Source organism: Amblyraja radiata, chromosome 1 (assembly GCF_010909765.2).
Source record: "Amblyraja radiata isolate CabotCenter1 chromosome 1, sAmbRad1.1.pri, whole genome shotgun sequence".
In the NCBI taxonomy this organism is placed as follows: Eukaryota; Metazoa; Chordata; class Chondrichthyes; order Rajiformes; family Rajidae; genus Amblyraja; species Amblyraja radiata.
In genome coordinates, this window is record NC_045956.1 from 30031865 (window position 1) to 30049106 (window position 17242).

Here is a 17242-nt window from a genome sequence, read left to right on the forward strand (position 1 = left end):
GGATCATAGAAGTAGCGGAAACCACTTTCGACTATTAGGGAGACTGACAAAAACCTCCGGGAACCGCACGGAAACCTTGGGTGGGGCCCAAAGTCTCCAGAGGTTTCCGTTCCAGTCTCCTAAGTGGGACAGCCCCTTAAGCCTGTGGGTGTGGATTACCTGTTGAATCTTTCAGCCATTTTGTGGACAGGGTTTGCATTATCCTCATCATGCCATGCCAACATGCCGTGCAAAGTCAAAGTCAATTTTATTCGTCACAAGCACATTACATGCAGTGAAATGAATTTGCCAGCAGCAATACACTTAAAAGAACACACAATACACAATAAAATTTAACACAAACATCCACAAACATTCATCACTGTGGCGGAAGGCACAAAGTTCAGCCAGTCCTCTTCCCTTGTTCACCTATGGCCGGGGCCATAGACCCCCCCCGTAGTCGCCCTCGATGTACAGGCCCTGGTCGAGATGATCAAAACTCCGACGTCGGGACGGCGAAACACACTCCGCGGCTTGGAGGTCCCGAATCGGCACTTTCCTACCAGAGTCCGGGGCTTCAGGATGTTATAGACACACTAGACACAACAAAAAAAAACAAAAAAAGTAGAAATAACGAACACACTGCTGGCAGGACAGCCATCTCGCAGCGCCCCCACCGACCTAAATGGCGGCACGGTGGCGCAGTGGTAGAGTTGCTGCCTAACAGCGGTTTTGATCCCGACTACGGGTGATGTCTCCAGTTGCTCCGGTTTCCTCCCACACTCCAAAGACGTACGGGTTTGTAGGTTAATTGGCTTGGTATAAATTGTCCCGAGTGTGTTTAGGACAGCGTTAGTGTGCAGGGATTGCTGGCCGGTGTGGACCCAGTGGGCCTGAGGGCCTGTTAGTGTGCAGGGATTGCTGGCCGGTGTGGTCCCAGTGGGCCTGAGGGCCTGTTAGTGTGCAGGGATTGCTGGCTGGTGTGGGCCTGAGGGCCTGTTTCCACGATGTATCTCTAAATTAAACTAAAAACAAATTTGCACAGACCTTGCTGCTGTATGAGACCTGGATTCTATAGGCAGAGGGTTGTGTTTACGTCAACAGTGGAAGATCCATGGAAGTTCATGCTTTCCACAGAGGTCAACAGTGAATGCCTCAGCCTGCGACAGGTAGCAAGTATTTCCTCGTTAGTTTTACATAGAGTTGTGATATCATCCTTAAAGAAATATTGTCACAACCCTTTTAATAAAAGATCTTCCCCATTGTTCCAGAAATTTTGGAAACTGGGAAATACTGGGAATCCATTTTTGGTCTTTATTTGTTTCCAAATTGTATTGTTAAAGACTAGATCCTTTCATCACACCCCAGATACAGATCTTCCCACATGATGGAATTGTATATTAAAAATTCGAGAATGGAATGGAATTCCCATGTGACATGGCACAGTGAGATTCTTTGTTTGATACGCTAGAACGTTGTACACGCTAGAATTTAGAAGATTGAGGGGGGATCTCATAGAAACTTACAAAATTCTTAAGGGGTTGGACAGGCTAGATGCAGGAAGATTATTTCCGATGTTGGGGAAGTCCAGAACTAGGGGTCACAGTTTAAGTATAAGAGGGAAGTCTTTTAGGACCGAGATGAGAAAATCATTTTTTACACAGAGTGGTGAATCTGTGGAATTCTCTGCCACAGAAGGTAGTTGAGGCCAGTTCATTGGCTATATTTAAGAGGGAGTTAGATGTGGCCCTTGTGGCTAAAGGGATCAGGGGGTATGGAGAGAAGGAAGGTATGGGAAACTGAGTTGGATGATCAGCCATGATCATATTGAATGGCGGTGCAGGCTCGAAGGGCCGAATGGCCTACTCCTGCACCTATTCTCTATGTTTCTATGCATACCCAATGAATACAAACAGCGGCCACCTACGGCGTTGACAAAGTTACAAAGCACACCGGCTCCTCCTTTTGTCCCCCCCCCCCCCCCCATAGCTGTCCCCCCACGCCGGGTCCCCATTGTCCTTTGTCACCCCCCTCCCTCCCCAATTGTCCATTGCTCTCCCCCTTCCCCTCCCCCTTGCCCCCCCCCCCACTACGCCGGATCCTCCATTATACTTCCCTCCCTCACGGTGGTCCTCGATGCTCTCATTGGCCGTGACCCATGAAGGATCGCCGCGACCGTGAGGCTTCACCCCCACCGAGGCCCCATTGTTGCGAGGCTTCACCGTCGTCGATGCCCCACTTCACGTCTCGCTGGTGCCGACCCAGGCCCCAGCCGCGGGCTCCCTCGGCCATTCCTCCGACCCGGCTCCTCCGTCTGACCTGCGAGGTCCCGGCCGGCCCCCAACCCAGAAAGATGAGGATTAGTACTCGTGTTTTGTGGCCAAGAGAATATTCCATCAATTGGCATTGGATGATACTGCCTTTCCTGCTTGATTTCTTGACCTGATGCCCCAGTGCCTTGACCTCGTTGTTTTGAGTGGTGAATAAAAATAGCAATAGCTATTGTGAATGTAGTCCAGACCACCACACAGACCAGACTTCCTACCATTGACTTCATTTGCACTTCTCTAAAAAGCAGCCAAAATAATCAAAGACTTATCCCACCCTGGTCATTCCACCTTCTCCCAGCTTCTTCTACAGAAGGTTGAAATAATGCTTCACCAGACTCACAAACAGCTCCTCCCCCTCTGTTATCAGGCTGCTGAATAAAAAGTAGACAATAGGTGCAGGAGGAGGCCATTCGTCCCTTCGAGCCAGCATCGCCATTCAATGTGATCATAGATACATAGATACATAGAAAATAGGTGCAGGAGTAGGCCATTCGGCCCTTCGAGCCTGCACCACCATTCAATATGATCATGGCTGATCATCCAACTCAGTATCCCGTACCTGCCTTCTCTCCATACCCCCTGATCCCTTTAGCTGATCATCCACAATCAGTACCCCGTTCCTGCCTTCTCCCCATATCCCCTGACTCCATTATCTTTAAGAACCCTATCTAGCTCTCTCTTGAAAGTATCCAGAGAACCGGCCTCCACCGCCCTCTGAGGCGGAGAATTCCACAGACTCACAACTCTCTGTGTGAAAAAGTGTTCCCTCATCTCCGTTCTAAATGGCTTGCCCCTTATTCTTAAACTGTGGCCCCTGGTTCTGGACTCTCCCAACATCAGGAACATGTTTCTAGCGTGTCAAAATCCTTAATAATCTTATATGTTTCAAAAAGATACCCTCTCATCCTAAATTCCAGAGCATACAAGCCCAGCCGTTCCATTCTCTCAGCATATGACAGTCCTGCCATCCTGGGAATTAACCTTGTGAACCTACGCTGCACTCCCTCAAATGGTCCTTCCTTCAGCTAGGGTACAGTCAGATTCACATCAGCCCCATTATGGGCATTGGAGAACTATATTCTGCCCTCACTTTGCTCCACTACCTATAACACTCAAATTTGGCTTAATTGTATATATGGATAGTATTTTCTGAATTGAATGGATAGCATGTAAAACAAAGCTTTTCACTGTACCTCACACACATGACAGTAATAAATCCAAACCGAAAAAATGAATAAAGTTTGGATTCAGTTTTGTTACTCTTTTTTCGCAAAAACTATCACTTAGTAATTATTAAACACTGAAGCAGCAGAATTTGCAATGGTTACCCTTTCAATTTATTATAGTAGCAGATTGTTTTGTCTTGAACTTCAAGTTGACTTTGAGCTTTAGAATTAAGGATGTAATTGTTTAGTTTAGTTTAGAGATGCAGCGTGGAAACAGGCCCTTCGGCCCATCGGGTCCGCACCGACCAGCGATACCCGCAAATTAAAGGGGCTGTCGAAATTGGGCGACCTAATCAGCGAGTTCTGGCGAGTTTGCCCTCGACGCGTACTCTCAGCATGGTCGACACAAGGTCCTAGGAGGTCTTTGTAACTCTCCTTCATGCTCGAGAGTAGTCCCCAGGTACTCGAGGCCTCAGCTAGGTCGCGGCGTATTTTTCAACATGGAAAAATGCCCGCGAGTAAAGAAAAGTCAAGCCAAGTCAATTTTATTTCTATAGTACATTTAAAAACAACTCTCGTTGACCAAAGTGCTTTACATCAGTACAGGTACTAACGTGCTACATACAGTGGTACATAGATCTAACAATACATACATAAATACATACATACAGCGCTCCCTCAGAGAAACGCTTGTGAGTAGAAATAAGTTTGAAGTCATGATAAAATAAAAGGTCGCCATGGAAAACATCGATAGTTTTTTTATCGTAGGTTTAGTCGTAGTAGGTCGGAGTGGGTCGGCATGTTAGTCGTAGGTAATCGAAGGTAGTCGTAGATCGTCTTCATCATAGTCGAAGGAAGGTCAAAGGAGGTCGTCTTCACTCTCCACTATTCAGTGTCAAGTTAGTCGTAGCTAGTCGAAGCTGGTCTTCAACATAGTCGAAGGAGGTCTTCAACATGACATTTTTTTCAAACCTTCCTAAACTCTTAAACTTGCCAATTAGGTCGCCCACGTGGGACAGCCCCTTAACACTATCCTAGACCCACTAGGGACAATTTTTACATTTACCAAGCTAATTAACCTACATACCTGAACGTCTTTGGAGTATCGGAGGAAACCCAAGATCTCGGAGAAAACCCACGCAGATCTCGGGGAGATCGTACAAACTATGTACAGACAGCATCCGTAGTCGGGATCGAACCTGGGTCTCCGGCGCTGAATTCGCTGTCAGGCAGCAACTCTACCGCTGCACCACCATGACCACCCTTAGCATAACATTTAAAAACAAATTGGAAGATATTTAAAAGAAACCCAGCCAGTATATTCCTTTTCCTTTCCAAGCATTGGTGATTTTTTTAATTAATATTAATATTGTTTGATTTGCTGTTAAGATTTAAATGAATTAATCCATGAAAAGCAAGCTTCCAGATTGTAAATGTATGTTGACAGGATCAAGCTCTTCCACTTGCTCTTAAAAGTAAAAACATGAAGGTGGAACTCAGACTTTGCAACAAACTGGCTGAACTTCTGCTGCAACTGAACATCCATTCAGAAGCCCTAAAATATGCCCAGACGGCTTTGATGCTCAGCATGACTCTTGGTAAGCCATGCCTTTGTTTCTGGTTCACTCTGTAATGTTTCCATGGATTGCAATTTAGTAGAAATTAATTATTGAACACCATTTCTTCCAGCCGAGAAGCGTTACGATTTTATCAAGAGAATGAAATATTTGAATAAAGATTCTGATTAAGTTGCTGGTTTTTCAACCCAAGGATGTGCGTCTGTAATCAGTGCAAAGAAATAGATTTTAAAAATTGGATTTAACTCATACTGAGACAGGGGGGGAAAGGGAAAGCAGCAATTAAAATGAAAGGGGAAGTCGCACATTCAGTTTACCCCTGTGACAATTTCAAAATTGTTCAATTTCAAACTCAAGGTGGCTGGGTGGTGCAGCGGTAGAGTTGCTGCCTTGCAGCACCAGAGACCACGGTTCGATCCCGACTACGGGGTGCTGTCTGTACGAAGTTTGTACCTTCTCCCCATGACCGCACAGGGTTTTCTCCGAGATCTTCGGTTTCCTCCCACACTCCAAAGACGTACAGGTTTGTAGGTTATTTGGCTTGGTATAAGTGTAAATTGTCCCTAGTGTGTGTCGGATAGTGTTAGTGTGTGAGGATCGCTGGTCAGTGCAGACTCGGATCCGCACTGTATCTCTAAAACTAAAATTTTCAGGTAGTAGGGATGCCTGCATTAGAGAGACTCTCTTTTATTATGTGGACTGGACTCTAATCAGTGCAGGCTCATTTCAAACAAGCCTGTGACATTGGCCTAACAGATAGAGCTTATGCCTGTTGATCTTAACGGCTGAGCATTGCCATCTAGCGGGCTGTATATAAAGTGCTGCAGTCAGCTTAATATGACCTATAATAGGTGCACATCCAGAAAACACAGTTTGACATGAATGTTAGAAAAGGATATGTCGCACATGTGCTGTAGAAAATGAAGAAAAGAAAGTTAAACGAGGCAATTTGCATTCGAGCAACTTTCAAGAGAAAAGCAAGATTTGTATTTTAGCATTTTCAGACATCCCAATGAATATGTTGAACTATAGGTGTTGCAGTTCAAACCCTATCATTGTGTGAAAATGTGAACTGTGAGTTTACCAACATTTTATATAAGCAGAGTCCTGTTCTGTTCATCAAGGATGCTGTAAAGGTACATAGACTGACACACTGTAACCTTTACTAATATGATGGGGCGTGGTTAATGGTGATGAGGTAGCTACATTATAGGTTGCATGCATAAACCATCTACAGATGCTACCCCACAAATCTGAACATTATGTCCTAGTGTAATCCACTGGTGGAGAAAAATAACCATAAATTGTCTTTAATTTGTTGCTATTTCACCATCACAAGTTATAGGAGTAGAATTAGGCCATTCGGCCCATCGAGACCACTGTCATTTAATCATGGCTGATCTCTGCCTCTTAATCCAATTTTCCTGCCTTCTCCCCATAACCCTTGACACCCGTTCTAATCAAGAATATATCTATCTCTGCCTTAACAATATCCATTGACTTGGCCTCTGTGATAATGAGTTCCACAGCCCTCTGTGGTAATGAGTTCTACAGATTCACTATCCTCTGACTAAAGAAGTTCCTCCTCACCTCCTTTCTAAAAGAGCGCCCTTTAATTCTGACGCTATGACCTCTGGTCCTAGACTGTCCCACCAGTGGAAACATCCTCTCCACATCCACTCTATCTATGCCTTTCACTATTCTGTAAGTTTCAATGAGGTCCCCCCTCAACCTTCTAAACTCCAGCAAGTAGAGGCCCAGTGCTGCCAAACGCTCATCATATGCAATCATATTTCCTCTTATCTAACAGTGGGATGTCATACTGATTTGTATTTCTCCACTATTTCTCTTCCATTCGTTTTTTTAAATTATTTCATTCATCCCTTGCTTTTTCTTTTTGTTGCTCTTTGTTTCCCTTCATTGATGCCTTCTGCTCTCCCAAACCACCACCACCCTGCTACCTCCTGCTTGCCCTAACCCCCCCTTCAAATTGGAAAACATGGCATAGGGGAACTACAGCTCTTTGGAATTAACATCAGATTAGGATGTGTAGGAAGGAACTGCAGATGCTGGTTTAAATCAAAGATAGACACAAAATACATTTTGTGTTTGTATTTGGTTTAGACCAGCATCTGCAGTTCCTTCCTGCACAAAAGATTAGGATGTTGATTATGATAGTGACCAAGGCCTTCTTGAAATAGACATGATGATGTATTCTTTCATAGACACAAGAAGCTGGAGTAACTCAGCGGGACAGGCAGCATCTCTGGAGAGAAGGAATGGGCGACGTTTCGGGTCAAGACCCTTCTTCAGACTAAGAGTCAGGGGAAAAGGAAACAAGAGATATAGATGGTGATATGGAAAGACATAGATCAAATGAATGAAAGACATGCAAAAAAGTAATGACGACGACCAGCTTTTTGTGCCCATCTTCTGTCTAAACCAACATCTGCAGTTCCTAGTGCAGGAAGGAACTGCAGATGCTGGTTTTAACCTAAGATAGACACAAAATGCTGGAGTAACTCAGCAGGACAGGCAGCATCTCTGGAGAGAAGGAATGGGTGATGTTTCAGGTAGGGTAGAAGGGTTTGGATATTGTGTCTATATATGCATTTCCTTGCTACCCACAAAGTACTCTTTGTCTGACAGGCGATGCACTCAATGAGCGTGTAGCTTATCATCGATTGGCAACAGTACACCACTCCCTTGGTCAGTGTGAGATGGCTGAACATTTCTATCTCAAGGCACTGTCCCTTTGCTCCCACCCAATGGAGTTTGATGAAGAAACCATTTACTACGTCAAAGTTTATTGTCAGCTGGGAGACATTACATTCTATGATCTGAAGGTAAGAAATGCATATTACTCTGTGAAGTCCTAGCTGTGCAGATCATCCAGCCGGAATATGGAGCCATATGTGTGCTGGTGTGCTGGCACAATACTGCTTAAAGCTCTGTAGTTATTTTGGGTTGCAGAAGAGGTGGTCTTAATACTATCTCTAGACTCTATTTAATTCACCCTGCTACAGCAGGAGAGGGCCTGACTATAGAATATTAGGTCATAAGGTCATGATCACATTGAATGGCGACGCTGGCTCGAAGAGCCGAATGGCCTACTCCTGCAACTGTTGTCTATTGTCTAAGGTCATAAGTGATAGGAGCAGAATTAGGCTATTCGGCCCATCAAGTCTACTCCACCATTCAATCATGGCTGATCAATCTCTCCCTCCTTGTCGCATTCTCCTGCCTTCTCCTCATAACCCCTGACACCCGCACTAATCAAGAATCTATCTATCTCTGCCTGAAAAATTTACATTGACTTGGCCTCCACAAAGAATTCACCACTCTCTTACTAAAGAAATTCTTCCTCATCTCATTTAATTCTGAGGCTATGACCTCTAGTCCCAGACACTCCCACTAGTTGAAGCATCCTGCGATATTAATAGTGTTGTGAAGAAGTCACATAAAAAATGAATGTTAACGTTTGAGATAGTCTTTCATAATTTCGAAACCAATCATATTAATAGTCAAAGATTTATTAATATGAAAAACGTAAAAGATTTTAATTTAAATCGGCAACAACCACTATCCATGAAGCACCAAAGCATTATAAACATTTCAAGGTGATTCACAGAATCCCTTTATGGCGGAAAAAGGTTCGACACAAGATGGTCAGACGAGTGGGCGGTCACGGTGGCGCAACGGTAGAATTGCTGCCTTACAGCGCTTGCAGTGACGGAGACCCTGGTTCGATCCTGACTACGGGCGCTGTCTGTGCTGAGTATGTATGTTCTCCCCGTGACCACGAGGGTTTTCTCTGAGATCTTCGGTTTCCTCCCACACTCCAAAGACGTACAGGTTTGTAGGTTAATTGGCTTAGTTAGGGCTCTCACAACTTTTTTTCTCTGTTGCTAGTCGGGCAACCTAGGCAGCTTTTTAGGTTGCCAAATGACAGTTTAGGTGGTCATTTAAGATGGCTTGCATGACGCGTGGACGAAGTGCGTAGTTACCAGTCGGAATTATGCTCAATGAAGCATTCACATATTATTTCTGCTTCAAATAAAGTCACAAACTAAATTCACCAATCAAGACATGATATATACCACAATGACATGCAGCAAAATTATAATACAGTATCTCAACTCATTTTACACGTTGCAATGAATGCAATTTCTATTATTTCTTTCCATTTCCAAACAAAAATGTGGTTGGATTATTCAGCGTATGATCAACCTCGGTGAGACCAAGCGCAGGCTTGGCGATCACTTCGCACAACACCTACACTCAGTTCGCAATAACCAACCTCATCTCCCGGTGGCTCAGCACTTCAACTCCCCCTCCCATTCCGAATCCAACCTTTCTGTCCGAGGCCTCCTCCATGGCCAGAGTGAGGCCCATCATAAATTGGAGGAGCAGCACCCCCCCCCCCCCACCCTCACATCAGTCTGAAGAAGGGTCGGCCAGAAACGTAGCCTATTTCCTTTGCTCCATAGATGCTGCCTCACCCGCTGAATTTCTCCAGCATTTATGTCTACCCATTCACACAAGTTCTGTTATCCCACTTTCCTCACCCACTCCCTACACATTAGGGGCAATTTTACAGATACAAGTTAACCTATAAAGCCAATGCATCTTTGGTATGTGGGAGGAAACCCACACGCTTGCAGGGAGAATGTGCGAATTCAACACAGACAGTGCCCAAGGACAGGATCGAACACAGATCTCTGTTGTGTGAGGCGGCAAGTCTACCAGCTGTGCCACTATATTTTGTTTTCCAACACACAAAAAATTATACGTTGGTAACTTTGGTTACTAAAACAAACCTATCCATTTTCAGTCTTAAATCGCTAAGTGACGCTATGTCCCCCTTTACAGCTACTGTATGTTTTAATTCAGTTCAAGACTATGGGGCAGTACATTGGCCATAAAATCGCTGCCTAAAAGTGCTAGAGACCCAGAATTGATCCATAATATGGGTGCTGTCTGTATGGATTTTACTCCTTTTCCCTTTGATCGCATGGGTTTTTTCCGGGTGCTCTTGTTTCCTTCCACATTTCAATGGTGTGCAGGAGCATTATTCAGACCCAACCCAAAACGTAATATTTTCATTTTGTCCAGAGATTCTGTCTGACCTGTTGAGTTACTCCAGCTTTTTGTGTCTATCTTCAGTTTAAACCAGCATCTGCAGTTCCTTCCTACACACACGATACTATACGATAGAGCATTGTTTTGTTTTCTCGTTTATAACATTGTTTCCAGAGTACTATGTTTACATATTCTGTTGTGCTGCTGCAAGTAAGGATTTCATTGGTCTAACTGGGATGTGAGAGAATAAACCACTCTTGACTCTTGACTTATGTCGCTAATGTGTGGGATAGAACTAGTGTACGGGTGATCGGTGGTCGGCATGGACTCGGTGGGCCGAAGGGCATGTTTCTAAGTCTGAGTCTAAAGAAGGACCTCTACCCAAAACGTGACCCAATTTATTCTACCCAAGTTGCTGGCTGCCCCATGGAGTTTCCCCCGCACAATTAAGGCATGGAATAGTCTTCACCCTACCATAGGTACCCAACCAGACGCAACTAAATTTAGGACAATGAAATTCTTGCTTGCTGCAGCACAACAGAATATGTAAACATAATACAGAACAGGAGATAAAAGTTCAATGTGTCTATATTTATACACAATAAATAAAGAGATAAAGTACAATAGGCTGTTATTGTTCAGTTTGGAGTTTGGTGGTGGACCTTTCATCACCGTCAGTTTAAATTCCATTTGGAATATTTTTGGAGCAACTCTTGCTCCCTGAAGCAGGAGTTACTCCAGGGAGTTACTCCAGCTCCAGGGAGTGATTCTGCGTTAGTTTTCAGCGGTCGCGGAGAGGCAGCGACTGGACAGCAATGGCGGCCAGATCTCCCACAATGCAAAGGCAGGGAGAAAGTGCTCGGCGCCGACCAGTTGCCGTGGCAGTGCGCATGTGCAGGGCGGCCGATGATGTACTGGCCGTGGTTGTGCGCATGTGCAGGGGGAGGATGTGCAGGCGGAGGCAGTGCGCATGTGCAAAGCGGCCGGCCGTGCCGGCAGATGAGGAGCGGCCGGAGAGCCCAGCGGCCCGGATGCGGATGGCGGGCGGAGACGGAGATTGACACAGAGAGGGATAGAGAGGGGGGCCCCCATACAGAGTTGAACGACCCTTACAGAGTTGAGTGTTTGCCATGCCGGGCAAAATGGCACAGCTTTTAGGTTGTCCGACGGGACTTTAGTTGGCAATTGACACCAGGGCAACCGTTAATTTCGAGCCCTTTTAGTATAAATTTGTCCCTAGTGTGTGTAGGATAGTGTTAATGTGCGGGGATCATTGCTCGGTGCGGACTCAGTGGGCTGAAGGGCCTGTTTTAGCTCTGTATCGCTAAATTTAACAAAAGTAAACTAAGCGGTACTGCACAGGAACAGGCCCTTCAATCTATGCTGACTGTGATGTCTATCCACGTTAATCCCAATTGCCAGTGTTAAGCCTGTTTCCTCTATTCCTTTCCTATCCAACTACCTGCCCATGTCTTTAATTGGCTTGGTATAAATGTAAAATAAATGTATTAAAAAAAAATCTCAAAAAGTGTGGTCAATGAACAAGCTCTGCGTCCCACCACCATCTACCATGTGGAACGGAATATCCTCTGGAGGACGCTGGAAATGACCGTGTGATGCCATCGTCAGCCAGACCTTTCTCCGTCCCTTCCCCTTGAAATTAGGGAAATCAATATTCATGCCGCTGGGTTGTAAAATGCCCAAGCGAAATATGAAGTGCTTTTTTGGCTGAGGCTGAGAATGGATTTGGTTTGGTTTAGAGTTACAGCATGGAAACAGGCCCTTCGGCCCAGTGATCCCCGCACATTAACACTATCCTACACCCACTAGTGACAATTTTATATTTACACCAAGCCAATTAACCTACAAACCTGTACCTCTTTGGAATGTGGGAGGAAACCGGAGATCTCGGAGAAAACCCACGCAGGTCGAGGAGAACGTACAAACTCCCTACTGACGGCACCCGTAGTCGGGATTGAACCTGGGTCTCCTGCGCTGCATTCGCTGTAAGGCAACAACTCTACCGCTGCGCTTGGTCTCATCGGTATACAGGAGTACACACAGAGAACAAATGGATACAGTAGATGAGATTGGAGGAGGTGCAAGTGAACCTCTGCCTCACCTGAAAGAACTGTTGGGGTTCCTGGATGGAGCCGAGGGGTGGGGTATAGGGACAGGTGTTGCATCTCCTGTGGATGCTGGGGAAAGTACCATGTGAAGAGATGGTAGCTGGTAGAGCCACTAGCCCTCAGCACCAGAGACTAAGATTAAGTCCAGGCCTTGTGTCTTATCTGTGCATAGTTTACACGTTCTCCCTGTAACCATGTAGGTTTCCTTTAGTTGGAAGAAGAAACTGCAGATGCTGGTTGATATCGAAGATAGACACAAAAAGCCCGAGTAACTCAGCGGGTCAGACATCGCTGGAGAAAAGGAATAGGTGACGTTTTGGGTCGAGAAGGGTCTCGAGAAGTGAAGGGTCTCGCCAAAACGTCACCTATTCCTTTTCTCCAGAGATGCTGTCTGACCTGCTGAGTTACTCCAGCCTTTTGTGTCTATCTTTCCTATAGGGGGTCCAGTTTCTTCTCGTATCCCAAAGATGCGACAAGAAACTGGACCACCTAAAGGAAAAATAGACACAAAATAGATTTGGGGGGTCACGGTGGCGCAGCGGCAGAGTTGCTGCCTTACAGCGAATGCAGCGCTGGAGACCCGGGTTTGTACCTTCTCCCCTTGACCTCCGTAGGTCTTGTCCGAGCTCTTTGTTTTCCTCCCACACTCCAAAGACGTACAGGTTGGCAGGTTAATTGGCTTGGTAAACGAAAAAATTGGCCCTAAAAGCTGTAGGATGGTGTTAATGTGCGGGGATCGCTGGTCGGCGCGAACCCGATGGGCCGAAGGGCCTGTTTCCGTGCTGTATCTAAACTAAACTAAATTAAATGTGTGTTTAAGAAATGTGTGTTTAGTCTGAAGAATGGTCTCGACCCGAAACGACGCCTACTCCTTCGCTCCATAGATGCTGCCTCACCCGCTGAGTTTCTCCAGCAATTTTGTCTACAAACTAAATGTGTGGATCAGTTAGTTCGGCACTGTGTGTGGGGGAAAAAAATTGAAGTCTAGGTGAGTGGTGCAATATGGGGTGGGGGGGGAGTTTGAAGAGAATGCAGGAAAATAAAAATTGGGATTAATACACGATTAGTGTAAATTTTGGAATTAGTGTCAGATTGGAATAGAGGTTTATTGTCACACGCTTGGTTCCATGGGCTGAAGGGCTCGGTTTTGTGCTGTATCTCTATGACTCTGAGTGCAGTCCAAGTGGAGCCAGCTCAGATTCTTGTGAATGAATTTTTTCTGATCCTTACCCTTGCATTACAATGCATATTTTGATTGTATTTCAGGACCCACGTGATGCAGAAAATTACTACCACTTTGCTCTAGCTGCAGCCATGGATTTGGGCAGTAAGAAATCTCAGCTGAAGATCTGCACTAGGCTTGCCACCATCTACCACAATTTTCTTGTGGATCGGGAAATGTCACTTTATTACTATCAGAAGGCAAGAAAATTTGCTGCTGAACTTAACATTCGAAGATTAAACCTCTCCCCGGTCGAATTTTATACATCTACAACAGTGAAAACCTCAAAATCCTTATCTTAATATTTTAACTGGCCACTGTGCTACTTCCAGGCAATTAATTTCAAGTGGACACTAACAAAGGCTAAATCGGGGAGATGTGAAATGTAACATGCTAATATCAAAGTCTCCTTTCTGCTTTCATCTTCATTAATGGGAAGGAACTGCAGATGCTGGTTTAAATTGAAGATAGACACAAAATGCTGGAGTTACTCCGCGGGACAGGCAGCATCTCTGGAGAGAAGAAATGGGTGACGTTCCGTGTCTGAAAAAGGGTCTCGACCCAAAATGTCACCCTTTCCTTCTCTCCAGAGATGTTGCCTGTCCCACTGAGTTACTCCAGCATTTTGTGTGTCTCTTCATTTTCATTAGCTTTGTTTGGCTGTGATAGTTATTTCTGCTAGAAGTAATAATGACTGTGGCCAAGCAATCTTCCAGTCTAAGCCAAGAAGGATTTGTGCTTTGTTGTCAACATTTTAGCCGCTGTCGGCTTCTATATTTGTTAAAAAATATCTGTACCTGTAGTAATAATTTTGAACAACTATTTACTGGAGAACAAGCTGACAAACATACACAAAAGGATACGTTTTGGAGCTTCGATGCAGTTGAGAAATTAGAATGTCAGTATGGAGCAGTGGTTTTGAACTGAGCCTTATCAGCCCTTCTCACTGACGTCATTATCTACTGCATCGCACATCTGCCTTTAATAATGGTTTTGATAGTAGACCACCATTTGACAGGAATTTAACCTTAAATAAACCACAGTTGTTGATGGATAAACTCGTGGCATGCCTTAGAATAGTAAAATTATTACCGAGATGCTTAAATTTATGACCATTTTTACACGAGGAAAATCTCACTTGCAATGAATGCAAACCTTCTCATTTAGCCTTTTCAAGGATTAACGATCAATTTTGTGTCAAATATTTGGCGAAAAGCAGTCTGGTTGCTAGACTTTTCACAAAAGCATTGGAAATAGTTCAGAGGCCATGAAAATCCATTCGCAGCCTCTGCCAAATTTAAAATAATAATGAAAATGAAGGGAAAGTAAGGCCCAAGTTGGCAAATGAATGCAAATCTGGCCTTGTTTACTCCTAGGACAATTTGGATTGAGAACGTTGGCCCTTTGCTTATGCCCTTAAATTGACATATAACATGGCAGGCGACATTTCGAGCTACCCTGGACTGTGCATTGCTCATTGACAATTTCACCAATTCTAAGACATTTATTTAAGTGACATTTTGGTAAGTGTGATCAGACAGGGTAAATATTTTGATTAGGCTGGTGTGAATACTGCTGATAACATGGCATATCCTTGTGGTGCCATTAAGTCCCATTTACCCATTTCTAAGTGTGAAGCTACTGGGGAACATCCATCTGCTTTAGGCTGCAGATGCAAGTTTGAAGATCTCTACCCAAGAGTAAAATACAGTGGATGTTGCGAAACCTGATATTAAAAAAAGAAGAAAATGCTGAGAAATCTCAGCAACTCTGGCCACATCTACAGTGGGAAACAAAATTGTGTGGGGGGGGGGGGGTTGAGCTGATTCACCTTTTTGTGGTTGTTAACCTGAAACATTACATCCATTATGCCCCTCCCCACCACCCCTCACCCACTTCTGGGTTGCTAAGCATTCTTTTTTTTTATTGATCCAAGGACTGGGCAGAACGCATCACATTTGCAAACTAAATGTCTGTTAAGCCCTCTGCTATCATATTCAAGAAAACCATATAGCTTTGGAAAACTACCCATCCCGAGGAGGTTGAAAGTTGCCAAAGGCTTAGCAGAAAGAACATGAAATGCTATAGTGGAAGAGGAGTGCAGGCACCAAAGTGGCAGATGCTTCATTGCCAACTGTGTGGTTGATCGTAGTTCATTCCTAGGCAGTGCTTAGATTCATTTAATGATATTTATCGGGGGGGGGGGGGGAAAGTCTGCACAAGAACATTTTGTTTGGGAATTGCTAAGTTGTTTGTTATAAAGTGTTATCACAAAGTCAGTACCTTCCACATAATTATAAATGTTGACCAATATCTATTGGTAATATAGGTCACTGATCAATTATTAGAGGTGTTGCAAATTAAAGGGGCTGGATTTTTCCTTTTCTTTAGATTCACTACTAGATGTGGGTTTTAAAGGAATTTCCCTACAAACCCAACTTCCATCACAACCCACCTTGTTTCCCTGATTTTGCCCCCATTATTAGGTATCCATTGCAATGTCAGAAGGAATAGGAAGGTATGTTTTTGAATAGGTCACTTGGAGAAATGTTTTATGATGAAATCCTCTGATCTGGGGATGGGAAGCCTTACCCACGCTGAAACTCACGCTAAGAAACACGGGCAAAACCCGCGCTGTTCCAGAGTAGAAGAGAGATGAGTAAAAATATGGCACACGATTTATTCGTAAGAATTGGAGGAAGCATTATTGAGGACAGAGCAGAATATGTAGAACGTATCCTTCCCCCTCCCTCTGCCACTACGTATAAAGGCACAATGGAATGCGAGCAACTCTTGTTGAAAAGTGCATCCAGTATCTGACGAGCAAGACTTTTGATTGTCTTACTATGATGTGATTCCTGCTGTAACGAGCATAGGTTAATAACCACAATCACGTCACAACGAGGACAATTGCAGAATAAATTTGAACGTACGCCAAAAACGTGTCTGCATGAGATGCGAGACAGTATGTGCGTCTGCATCGACAAGGAATGATGCAAGCGGAAGTTGATCATAAGTAAATGATATTTTGGATGTTGATAATGGAGACAAAAGAAGATTTTTCCAAATTAATGTTTGAGGTGTAATTATAGTGTTCATTGTTGAGATACGACGCAATTGTTTGGATTTAAATGTAAAATGTCTGTTTTGCCATTGTTCTGAATCCAAAATATTACTTGAATATACGAGGGTTACTGGAATCCAATCATTGTCTTCTTTCTTGTGTTCTTAAACTGTTCAATTTTTAATTTTACATCATCAGAACTGAAGTTAGACACGTGACACGTGACACCTGAAAAGTGGATGCAATTCTGTGCAAAATGTCAGCAGCTAACAGTCTTTGCCAGCTGTGGTAATAAAGGTTTATACTTACTGGCTAATTGCTTTACTTTACTTCCTGTCGCATCCCATCGCCAACATGAGTTACCAAAAGGTCAATACAAAATGCTGGAGTAACTCAGTGGGACAGGCTGTCCCCCCCCCCCCCCCCCCCCCCCTTCTCTCCCCCCCCCCCCCCCCTAGTCCTCACCTTTCACCCCATCGGAACCATTCTACATTTCCTTGAGCATTGTCTGCTTTGATCTGCATTTTCACACCCTACCCTTCCATATCTCTAGTTTCCCACCTCCAGTTTAAATTCCATTTGGAATATTTTGGAGGACCAAGAAACCAAGAACCAAGAGCCCTGACTCGCAGTCTGAAGAAGGGACTCGACCGGAAACGTCACCCATTCCTTCTCTCCAGAGATGCTGCCTGT

At 44.4% G+C, this 17242-nt stretch overlaps 1 protein-coding gene across 1 annotated transcript in view; it reads left to right on the forward strand.

Moving 5' to 3' along the window:
- The window catches only part of sh3tc1 (SH3 domain and tetratricopeptide repeats 1), an 82648-nt gene extending 68682 nt beyond the window's left edge, over positions 1-13966 (forward strand). Inside the window, exons 14-16 of the mRNA XM_033019329.1 lie at positions 4923-5073; positions 7702-7898; positions 13530-13966. Coding sequence (XP_032875220.1) covers positions 4923-5073; positions 7702-7898; positions 13530-13787 — 606 coding nt within the window. The 3' untranslated portion in view covers positions 13788-13966. The remainder of the gene's footprint in view (positions 1-4922; positions 5074-7701; positions 7899-13529) is intronic.
- The last annotated feature ends 3276 nt before the right edge of the window (positions 13967-17242 follow it).